Consider the following 12,107-nt stretch of genomic DNA (forward strand, 5'->3'; position numbering starts at 1 on the left):
CTCTTTGGCAATCTTACTTTCAGTGATCTTCCACGTGCATTGAAACTTGGCCCAAATGTGAAGAGTACACTACTACTAACAAGCTCAGTTTATCCCTCGAAGCAGCAATTCGTATTTGATACTTTAACAACGCAAGAATTTAATTGTAGTGATTTTCAGCTCTTGTTTTGAGCCTGTGAAAACCCATGAACCAATGTAATCCATGTGTAATGTTCTGAACGCTTTAATTGCTGCCATCTTTCACAGATAGCCCTGCATGTTGCATCTATGCAGCTCATCAGTTTCAGGACCACAACCCCCTAGGCGAGGACCTATGTTCTACGATGGGCCATCAGCTACCCCTGACAGCGCCATTAATGGCCATTGGAGCACACGCACCGGGGGGCGGTGGAAGCACAAACCCATTGAAAGTCATCGATGGCGGATGCGGCGACGCTGTACCTGTGGCCCTGCCATGTGGCCCCGGCCCGGCGGAAGGCTCTTCGCCGGGCAATAGGCCTTAGCCAGCGTCAGGCCGTGGCAGCCCCGGGGAAGGGGGGCGGGAGGCCTCGGCCCAGCATCGTGCCCTCCTCCCACCCGCAGCCCCGCGACCACATCCAAGTGGCGCAAGGAGGAGAAGGAGAAAAAGAACCGAGGCGGCTGCGGAGTCTTCCACGCACCGCCGCCTCGCTACCCCTGGGCCGGGCCGGGCCGGGCCGGGCCCGCCCTGCCCTCCTCCCAACCCGAGCACTCCCCTGCCCTGGACCTCGTCGGCCGCCGTCCGTCTCCCCAGGTGAAGGCATATCCCTCCGCCGCGGCCGCCCTGCTGCTGGGCTCGCAGCCCCACAGTCCCCGGATGGGAGCTGTTATGGCCGCCAACAGCGACTCGACGGCCTGTGGCGAGGGGCGAGGTAACTCTGCCAAGCGGCGCCGGCTGGGGAAGGGGGATTTCCGCGGGGTGCGGGAGCGGGGGGCCCGAAGCCAGCTGCGGCCAAGAGGAGCGGCAAGAAGAGCCACCCGCGGCGGGGCAGGAAGTCGCCCCGTGGTAGCGCTGAGCTGTTAAGTAGTCCGTGCCCGCCGCGTCGCAAGTTCGTGGGGCGGCTGGGTCCGGCGGGGCGGCGGCCGGGGACGGCGGGCAGCGCCCGGCCGCGGCGGGGAGTGGGTGACAGTGCCTCGTGCCCGGCGCCGGGCTGCCTGTGGTGCCGTATTTCTCCGCCGGGCTACGGGCGGACGGGCGAGGTGTTGCGGCCCCCCCGGCGCCCTGTGGGCGACCCGCGACGGGCAGCCGCTGCCCGAGGAGCCGGGTGCATTCTGCGGAGCAGTTGGGGAGGGCAGGCGCCCCGCTCGCCCCCACCCTAAATTTTGGGGAGTGCCTGGTGCTGCCGGCGAGGTCGGCTGGAGCCTGCGACACCGCCCTGAGGCGGTGGCAGCCCCGGGGGCTCCCCGCCGTTCAGGCGTCACCGGCCGTTTCGCTTTTTGTCCCTGCTCTTCCCTGCTTCCACATCGCGGGGGACGGGGGCACAGGCCGCTCTCTGGTCCGGCCCCTCGGCAAGACCCGGCAGCGCCTGTGGGACGGGGCTCGTTAGCGGCGGGGCCGGGAGCCCCCTTTGGGTAGCCGGCCAGCGCGCTCGGCATCGCAGGTGTGGGCTTGAGGAAGCGGCTGTCTGTAGGTAGGTTGTAGCAGTGACCGTGAGTCACTGAAGCCTTGAGCTGCCGTCCTTGTAAATGGCAAGTTGTCTGTATGGCACGGGTGCCTGTGTTCGTTAGCTTTGAGAGGGATCTGGTACTTTGTTTTTACTTTATGTTTTATTTTTACAAAAGCAGCGTTTTGCTGCGTCAGATATTCTATCTGAGCGCCAGAAGCGCCGGCTCTGTGGGTTTCTGACAATCGAGTTCTGTAAGTTCCTGCATGTGTCCGTGGCTTTGTAGAGATGCAAACCACTCTAGATTTGCAGACACGTAGGATGAGACGAGCATGGGTAATAATTTAGCATAGTTTGGTTTGGCTTGTTTGCTTTTTTTTAGTAAAAATTAAATAAGTGTAGACAATTTTTATAGAAATTTCCAAAATGCTGCCTGCCTGGGCATGTCTATGGAATTAATTTTTTTTTTGTTTGTTTTGTTTTGTTTTTTTTCCCCTGTTCTAAGTGAGGAAAAAAAAAAGAAGTAAAAGGTAACTAACTTAAGAGTGTCTTACTCCTATCTATCATTTCTCACTAAAGTATATAGCAAAACCTTTTTCCTCCATGTGTACTTTTTTTAAACATATTGGACATACTGGAGCACTTTTGGGGAAGAAAATTAAGGCTTAGAGCCTCGAGTGGTTATGTATGCTTGTGCTTAGTGTTTTGGTCTGTCTTTTGTGTTTTATTTTTTTGTTGTTTTTTGTGTGTGTTAACTCTTTTGAGTTTTAACTGTGGTGCATGCTTGTGTATTTCCAGGGTTTGTATTCACCTTGTCTGCTTTGTAATCTGCTTACTCTTTTCAAATATTTATTTTGATGTAACATTCTATCTCCCAAATTTCTGCAGAACTTTCTAGAAAATTATAATTAGGTCTTTGCTATAGAAGTTATTACAATTTTTAGTTAAGTGTTACTTTGAGTCCAAGTACCATTTTGAGGTACCAGTTACTACTTTCTGTCTTGGTTTTAAGTTATCATATGTTTATGCCTACCAGTTATGAATGCCTGAGATGTAGTGACAAAGCTAAGGTTAAAATAGGAGTTTTCTAGTGATTTTTAATCCTACCCATTAATTTAGACTCTTTATTGTTTTTGGTGGAGTCCTCTGGGAGAGAACATAACATGTATTTACAGTTTTTCTGTCTTCAGTGTATTAAAAATGTGCATACTATAAAAATGCAAAGGATTTCTATTTTTCAGCTTATTATTTCCTTTTGTTTCCAGACCTTTTTTCAGTATTTCTCCCGACTGTGGCCTTTTCTGAGCCTTACATATTTACCTCTTCTATGTATGTGGAAAAATGTTAAAAAGGCTGAAGAATTGAAGTCTTTTCTTAATGTGTAAGTTTGGTTTCTTCTTTGATAATGTACATTTAAAGATTCCTATGATTTTTTTTTTTTTGCTAGTTGTTTGTTTCTATTAACTATTTTAATTTATTGTGCTGCAGGTGCTTGTTGATAGTTGCAAGCTACCCAGTAATAATAGAGATATATTGCGTGGTTAAAGGAGATCTCTAATCAGATTTGAATATACCCAACTGAGACTCGTTGCCAAACATAAATGGTTTAGTGAAATATTGTCCAGTTGGACCACATTGGCCTCATGTTAAAAGTCTGAGGCTTGTTCACTCTAACACTTGATCCACTTCTGTTTTTTATAGTGTTAACTGCATACATATTTTAGGTTTCAGTATTTAACATTATGACATTTTAACCTGCATGATAGACAGCTACCTTAAATTCTATGGTTCTGTGATGTATTGCATCATGCAACCTGTAATATTCATGCGTTGCATCTGTATTGAAGAAGTTCTTCAAGCAAACAGATTCTAGTTACTTATTCTGTTATGTGGGGATTCAGCTTGCTCCTGTTCAAATAAGAGATTTGCTGTTGACAAGAGAACGTGTTACAATATAGTATTTTTGGTGAAAATGGAATATAACATAGAGTTGTGCCCTTCTGAAGTGTTTTAGCTTGGAAAGATTCCCAAGGAGTGAGTGTGTGCGTTTATGTGTCTGTGGTTTGTGGTGGTGTTGGTTTGTTTTGATTGCTTAGTTTTCTGGGGCCAGGGTTGAATGTCAGATGTCTTGCATGTCTCATAGCTGGAGCACACAGTTCATAGAATCATCATCGAATCAGAGAATACTAGATTGGAAGGGACCTTAGGAATCATGTGGTCCAACCTTTCTTGGCAAAGCATGGTACAAACTAGATGGCCCAGCACCCTGCCCAGCTGAATCCAGTGCTGGGGAGTCCACCATTTTGCTGAAGGAGTTAACTGAATGTATTTGATATTGGAGTCTGTATAAAATGTCAAAATCTGTTTTGACTTGTGCAGAAATGCTAATATATTTTCCAAAGGAATGCAGTAAAGCATAAAAGGAACATGCTTTTCTTGCTGTGTGACACATGAACAAGGCCTATTCAGTCTCCATTTTCTTTGTCCGGTGTTTACATGTCTAGTGTTAGATACTTCCTTCTCACAGGACTATGTGAAAATATTTGGAAGACTTTAGTGGTGGTGCTTATGATGGCCTGGAGCTCCAGAAGCAACTCTTGCACCTCATCACAATGAGGGAGAGGATATGGTAATTTTTTCAGTTTGAATGTCAATAGGATGATCTAATGAGTTCCCAGTCTGTGTTGCTTCAGGGTGGGCAGGAGGATAGTAGACAGCTGCTGATCAGATTTCAGCTAATACTTTACTAACTTGCTATAAAGGAGAAAGTGACACTGATTTCTACTATGGAAAAGCTTTTTAGTGTAAAGTGTTATGTAGTAGTATAGAAAGAGTTCTTCCTTTTCAGTGTCACTTTTCAAAATCCAAGTTATTTTCACTGCTATTCCATTTCTGTTGATTTTATGTTGACATGTGGGAGTGTTGTTTAAGCATAGACTTGAGCTGCTATAAATTATTAGTGTAGCCTGTTATGGAAGCACTGACATTAAGTCTGTAGCAAGACAGTAATACTGACCATACTTACTTGAGCCTCTTAATCCGTAGAGGAGTACTGTTGTCAGCCATGCGCTTGTTCTGAAAAGATTAACCTATACCCAGGAACATATGGTGAGAAACAAGAGTTAACGTGTATCTGGTTACCACCTCAGACTCATGTGATACTAAAGGTAGGCATGTGGAAAATTTATTGTAGAAGAGTGTGGTGGGTTTCCTGGTGTTGATAATGTCACATTAGTGAAGTAGATATTTTGTCAGATTGTTTTTTTTTCTTATTAAACACAATAAAATAGCAAACATGAGTAATAAAAATATCAGCTCCTGCTGAATTTGGCTTGTTTTTAGTATTTCATCTAGGTTCAGTTAGTGGTCCATGTCGCAGAGGAGGTACAGTATTTATATTTGCTTGAGATCCTGAATAAGTAATAAATGCTAGCTTAATTTTTAAAAAGCAGCTTTTGTGATTTCTTAAGCTTACAGGATGTCGTGGTGTGGGAGAAACCCCAAATTTGATGACCTACAATTTCAGTGTTTTAATCTTTCAGTAGATGTTGTTCTTTAAAGCTTGTTTTTTCAAGATTTATGTATATTTTGTGGACACTCTCCAAGCAACAAACCAATAAACAACCCCACTCCAAACACAAACGTAGGTTACAGTGTAATGTCTCTTTTTTGCCTCATCCTTTTTTATCTCAAATGCTATTACAAAAATCAACAACTTCCAAGATTGGCATGTATTTACTAATGAATTGTAATGGGCATTCTAATTGCATTAGTTTAAAAAGTAATACTTTGTTTTCTAATTTCAGGAGAATGAAATGGGGAAGTTCTAGAACCTTGAGAGTAACTCGGCACAGTAGTCTTTTTTGCTGCAGGAACTAAGTCTAATCTCAAGAAATCATTTAAAGAAAAGGAAAACCTAAAATCATGCCATCTGAAAAGGAACAGTTTCTTTGTGATAAAAAGCAAATTATTTTGTTAAAACCTAATGCTGCGAAGAATTTTTCTACAGATACTACTTTGGGAAAAACAGATCCTTTGAAAAAAAAGGATCATTTGGTGAATGATCCTTTAAGTATGGTAACTCAACCAGCAATTTTAGATGTCAGTGTTGCTTATGAACTAAAAAATGTGAAAATTGATTTACCCAAGGTGAACATTCCAAATGAAGTATTACTGAAACATGAAGTTGATAGATTTAGAAGACTCTTTCAGTGTAAGCAGCAAACTGCAAGAAAGTCCCTAAGTCTAGAGAAAATAAATGGAAGCAGTCCCAGTTGTTCAGAGGGAAACCACTTGCAAAATAAACCAGAAGTGCCATTTGAAGAAGGATTGAAAACTGCAGCAAAAATACTGAATTTCACTTGTACGAAGTGCAAGGATAACATCAGATACAGCCCAAATGATCTGCACAAACATTTTCAGCTGTTACACTATGGCGAGTTGCCTTTGTATCCTTGTGAGATGTGTAACTTCTCGGCCAATGACTTCCAGTCACTTAAACAGCATAGGCTCACCCATCGTAGCACTTTAGTAAAATGTGAGCTCTGTAATGATGAGCGTATTTACACTTTGTTAGATTTGACAAAACACTTCAAATCAAAGCATTGTGCAAATGGTCACTTCCAATGTGAAAAATGTGGGTTTTCTACCCGGGATGTGGGCACATTTGTTCAGCACATTCATAGACATAATGAGATTCCATATAAATGTGGAGAATGTCATCACATAAGCTTTACAAAAGAGGAGTTCCAGGAACATCATCTTGGTCATACCAGAATGTTTCCATTTGGTTGTCAATATTGCAGTTACAGGACACCTCGGAAAGATTGTCTTTTAAAACACATCATAGCTTTGCACAGAGACCACTTATATGCAAAAGAAAAACTGGAAAAGGAGAAATGTGAAAAAAAAATAGTGAAGACTCCAGAAGGACTGAAGCTTGTGTTAAGAAGGTATAAAATGGGAGCATCAAAAAAACCACTCTGGAGACGGAAAGAAATAAACAGTGAAAGTGACAAAATTGGAGAAAACAATGCACAAGTGCTAACAAGTGTGAATAAAACACAAACAAAAGATGAGGAGCTGAACCAATGTATGAGAAGTGTGGAAACAAATGAACAAAAAGATCAAATTATGTATACAGGAAAGCATAATTTCACGGGTGGAATGCTCTCTGCTACTACTGCACAACATAATAAAGCAGGTGATGGAACAAGTTACGGCCTGGGATTATTGAAAAATGCTGTTCATGGGCCAACAGTACTGATGGTAAAAAACAATAAAATATCTGTTCCAGCAAATTACAGTGCTAAATTTATGGGATTTAAAATGGTAGATGGAAAACAACATATTGTTATAAAGTTGTTACCTACGAATAAGCAAAATGTACATTTGTTGGGTCAGAAAGCTGATCCTGTTAAAGATGGATCTACAACTCCTTTGCTACAGACTGCTGATCCCTGTGGCTTGTCTTCAGGTGCTGTACCACATGTAACTGATCAGTCAACCTTAAAGAACAGTTCTCTTCACCCAGTAGCCCCCCCTCCATTTTCTTGTTCTACTTCTCATTCGGGAAAAGCAAAAGTGGGAAAACAAAGTAACTCCTTATTGTATGATAGGAGTGTTTCTGAAGCTGTAGCACCTTCTAATGTAGCTGTAGGAAAAAGTATGAATTATTTGCCAATGAAGCTGGGCTCAACTGTACCTCCATGTGGTGAGGTGACAAAAGTTGGAACTCGAAGTAATATCTCATGGGGAAGCTATAATCCTCCAAATCACCCTCAGGTATTGCCACCCCCTATTACAAATATGCTTCACTATGACCCTATGAAAATGCCCTTCTTTCCTAACCTGAAAATACAAAATGGTGGCCTGAATAATAGTAATGGAACTAACAATCTCTATTACTCAAATTCAGTGGATTCTTCTAATGAAAGATTGCTATCTTTTCACAACTATTCCAAAATGGACACTTCAGATGATCCATGTAGCATTTGGATGTCAGCAGAAGACAGGTACAAAGAATTTATATATAGCAAAACGCTTCCTTTTCAGGAGAGTAGAAGTAAATCTGCGTCTTCATATTCAGAGTCAGTGAGCGTCTTAAAACCAGAGAAAGCTGTATCAATCCAATCAAATATTAATAAAACTTATGGGCACATAAACACTAAGAATAACTCTGTGTCTTCTAAAAACCAGTCTAAATGTGTTGTTGACAGCGAGTGTTTTATGGAGAGCGAACATAATGGCCAGCAGTATTTGGACGCTAGCAACCATCAAGGCTTTGAGAATGTAGCTGAAAAATTCCAAGAAAATGCCTCTGATTGTGTTAACTCGGTCTTAATGCCTAAAATCACATCTGTTTTCTCACTGCAGAGTGAACAGGCAGCTAATTATTTATCGCCTGAAATAAACCAGTTACTTCAAGATGTTTTAAAAGTGAAAGCAACTACTCAGCAAGAATCCCACAGCAAATCAAATAACTGCATAAAACTTCATTCTGACAAGCTGCTTTCTGGTCATGAGACAGGGAATAAAACCTTTATGCATTTAAAAAGCTCTGCAACTTCATGTGTTTTTCAGAGGCCCCCTCCTAATGTAGACTTTCATTTATGTAAGAGAGAGTTGAACACAAGATGTAGCACAAATGAAGGTACCCATTGTGGGAGAGAAAAACAGACACCCAGGACATCATATGCTTCACAGGGAATGGATAAATTACCCAGAACTCCAGGTGCTGGTACATTGCTAAAGACTCCTACAGATACAGTTGTAACACAGCAATTAGGAAAAGATAAAATACTGTCTACAACCCCAAATCCTCGCAGCTTGTCACCAGTTCTTCAGGAGCAGAAGAAACCCCTTTTAGTTCAGTCCCCTTCATCAAGATTTTTTGTTCCTTTGCACCTTGCTAACCAGCCTGGACTACGGGTGGTTTCAGGAAAATCTCTTCCATCAACCAGTCCGTCAGATGGGCATGTGACTAAAGGTGTTCCAGCATCTTTTGTTTTAAATAAGGGACCTGGAATGATTTTGACTTTTAGCAGGGCAATTGGAACAGTTGCAAATGTACCTAGTGATAGTTCTCAGGTTTTAGGGAGAGTTGCATCTGGAGAATATGGTAAAATAACCATGCCAGCTTCAAAAGTGGAGGCGAAAAATGACAGTTTCAGAAGCATGAGAAGCTCCTGTAATGGGAGAGCATGTAGTACAGCAAATGACTCGTTCAGTAGCATGCCATTCAAAGGACCTCTTGTAATTACAGACTCATCAGAGTCGACTCTGAGAGGAATTTCTTCTGTGAAGGTGTTACCAGAGCATCAGGATGCTGTCAACTGTTCCTTGGAGTCAGTAAACCAACAGGAAATTAAACAGAAACAACATGTTTATGCACTTTTGCCTGATGTACAGCAGGCAGTTCTTCTGAAATGTGTGACACCAAACAAGCCTGTAGTTCATAAACATAGTGTTTTTCAGGACAATGCTCATTATCAAAATTGTCAACCAAAGAAAACTGGAGCCATGCAACAAAAGCTTTTTCTGAAAATTAAGACTTCAGATACACTGGCTGGTACAACTCAGTCAGTTAGCAACTCAGTGCCCTCACTGCCTTTGGATAACTTGCAGTCCCTTACTCCTGCACTAGCACAGAAACAAACTAATCTTACTTCTAATGATGCCTTAATCTTACCGGGTAGGTTAATGCCAGCAGATGCCTATTTGGCAAGCTGTAATCCAGCATGTTGTGTACCTCCTGTAGAACCTGTTTGTTCTACTAAGTCTGCAGGGACATGGTTGCAAAATGGTTCTATTGAGAGTACTGCTAACAACAGGAATAACTTTGGTAGTCAGAAGTCCACATGGAGCACCCGAAACAGAACTGCAAAAGTAAAACCTCATTTAAAACAAACTGGGTCTAAAAGTTCCAAAACTGTGGGTGTGCAAAGAAAAAAGAATTTCAAACGGAAAAGTAAGGATAATTGCCCAGAACCTCCAAGAAAGAAAATAATGTTGCACAGAAAGCGTAAAGAAAAGAATCAGGCGGAAGTTATTAGTGAATCAGGTGTCCCTTACAAACTGAGGGCATCAAAAGAAACTGTGAGGACTTTGAAATTACTTCCTTTTAACTCTAAACAGCTTGTAAAATGCCCCCGGAGAAATCAACCAGTTGTTGTGCTTAACCATCCTGATGCAGATGTTCCTGAAGTTGTAAATGTAATGAAAACCGTTGCTAAATTTAAGGGACATGTTCTTAAGGTTTCATTGTCAAAAAGAACTATTGAAGCGCTTTTGCAGCCAGCTTTCTGCAATCCTTTGGACAGAACTACTGATGATCTTTCTCAAAAGAGGCACAGGACAATAAAACCTATTAGCCCTGTAAAAGAAAGGTTTGTCTTAAAATTGACACTGAAAAAGACTAGCAAAAACAATTACCAGATTGTAAAAACTACCTCTGATAATACCTTGAAAGCTAAGTTTAGCTGCTGGTTTTGTGGTAGAATATTTGACAATCAGGATAATTGGGTAGGACATGGACAGAGGCATTTGATGGAGGCTACTCGAGACTGGAATTCATTAATGTAATGATGACCAGTGAAGAAAATCTAAATATCATACATTACAGATTTTTTTTCAAAGAGAATCAACTGAACTAGGATACATAAGTAATTTTGTTTTGTATTTCAGTATTGTAACTGAGGTTTAGAAAAGATGCAGAGTGCTTGTTTTTTAAAAGGAAGAGCAGATTCTCTGTAGCCATCAAGCTTTGAGACAGATCAAGGAGATTTGTGGTTTAGATAACTTGTAACTAACTGCAAATACAATTCCATAAAAATATATTATTTTTTGTTACTACTATCATGTCCTATATTTTTATTCTATAGAATGAGTTTTCAGGGCTTTTATTCTGTATATATTTAAAAAAATCTAAACATGTAAATATTTTTATACCTTTCAGTTATTTGTTATAATTCTTGCACAGAAATTGCCCCTCCCCCCAGTTTTTCAATTCTGTGCATGCACTACTAAAAACAATTTTTAAAATCTTCTCAACTACACACAGCTGTTATCCTGGGATTTTTGTTATTTTCACTTGTTAACTTTTGATTTTGCTTTTCAGGGATTGAACACTATTGTTAGCAAGTGCCTAAAAGATGTGAAGCAGTTTACATTATGTCAGTTGTGTAACCATAGGTCTATATAGGCCCATTTCCCCAATAGTTTCATTTAAACAAAGCCATATGTGAATGCTTTAAGCTATGCACATGACACTTGTACTATTTCTGTGCAGTTTGTCTACTTTCTTAGTGAAGTATTTTTCATATAAATTAATAAAATGTTACGATTGTGGTAATATGGTGAGCCTGAGAATGGATTCAGTTGAAAAGATACAGTATATATATTCATAATGTATATGGTGTTTAAGAATGGTGAACATTCCTAATCTGTATTGACTCTGTCACTATTAAATTTGTTATAACTTGTGTTTACAGATTATGACTGTGAGCATTTGTAGAAAATACCTTTGTACCATGTCTGCCACAAACTACAGGAAGGCCAGGATATGGTGAAGTGCAAAGCACCATTTTAGACCTCTAACTGCATTGCAGTTTTATTCTAGCTGGTTGTAATTTGTTCCCATAATGACTAAATAGTATTTTCTGCTATTTAAATCTCTGAGGTTTAGGTTGTGTGCAAGCCTAGGGATAGTTCCCTGTGACTGTTTCTACAAGATGAAAGTGAAGATTGACTTACTACCAATGAAACAATTGGAAGTCTTTCATGGATGTCACAGGGATATCACCAATAACAGAATTTGACTTATGTTACATTTTAAAGGGTGTTACAATGAAAATGATTTAAAAAAAAATCTTAAGTATCTTCAGTACCTACCTATGTTTTTCTTTCTTGATGTGTCTGTTGGCAAGAAGATGCACACTAGCCTTGTAGCTGGTGAGTTATGCATGGGAGCCAGCTGAAGTACCTGAGACAATCAAGGCAGCATAGTTTGGATGAATTAATATACAGTTGGTGTGTGTTCTGTATCAAAATAATATAATTTTGTGCTGTACAGTGGGCTTGAGTTCTGACATTACTTTGGCTAGGAGCTTTGAAGAAGACAGTGTGGTGGTGAGGAAGTGTGTTGGAATGAAACAGCAATAGGAAAGCACAAAAATGTTTTAAGCTTTTTGACTAGAGGGATTTGTTGCCTCATCTTGCTCTCTAAACCCTGACATTATTCTGGACATTGCCATTGTCTTCTTTGGCATAAATACCTGTGAAGTTTGTTGATAAAAACTACTTGATGCAACTACAGCAAAAATGACCAATTTTTGTTCAGTTTACTTAGACCTGAGGTGGAAGTTCTGTGTAGGACTAGGGGGTTTCTCTGTATTAGTGAATCGTGAGAGTGACAGCTGTCACTGGAATTTTTTTCCCCTCCAGCTTGTTTTCCAATGAATTGGGTAACCTTAAACAATACTGTGA

At 40.9% G+C, this 12,107-nt stretch overlaps 1 protein-coding gene across 3 annotated transcripts; it reads left to right on the forward strand.

Moving 5' to 3' along the window:
* Nucleotides 1–732: 732 nt before the first annotated feature.
* On the forward strand, nt 733–11,103 carry ZNF518A (zinc finger protein 518A). Of its 3 annotated transcripts, none has more exons than XM_062610351.1 (3): nt 733–890; nt 2,888–3,003; nt 5,429–11,103. In XM_062610351.1, exon 3 carries the CDS (start codon nt 5,547–5,549, stop codon nt 10,203–10,205), a length of 4,659 nt encoding a protein of 1,552 aa, XP_062466335.1. In that variant the 5' UTR covers nt 733–890; nt 2,888–3,003; nt 5,429–5,546; the 3' UTR covers nt 10,206–11,103. The 3 variants fall into 3 exon arrangements, with proteins under 3 accessions (XP_062466335.1, XP_062466337.1, XP_062466336.1); XM_062610352.1 differs by lacking the exon at nt 733–890 and adding an exon at nt 1,455–1,649; XM_062610353.1 differs by lacking the exon at nt 2,888–3,003.
* The last annotated feature ends 1,004 nt before the right edge of the window (nt 11,104–12,107 follow it).

The sequence above is a fragment of the Pezoporus occidentalis genome, unplaced genomic scaffold (genome assembly GCF_034315485.1).
Source record: "Pezoporus occidentalis ecotype Australia unplaced genomic scaffold, CSIRO_AGI_Poc_V1 ctg147, whole genome shotgun sequence".
NCBI classification, from domain to species: Eukaryota; Metazoa; Chordata; class Aves; order Psittaciformes; family Psittacidae; genus Pezoporus; species Pezoporus occidentalis.

Coding starts and splice junctions, on each gene's coding strand:
- ZNF518A (XM_062610351.1), top strand. CDS start 5,547: ATGCCATCTGAAAAGGAACAGTTTCTTTGTGATAAAAAGCAAATTATT.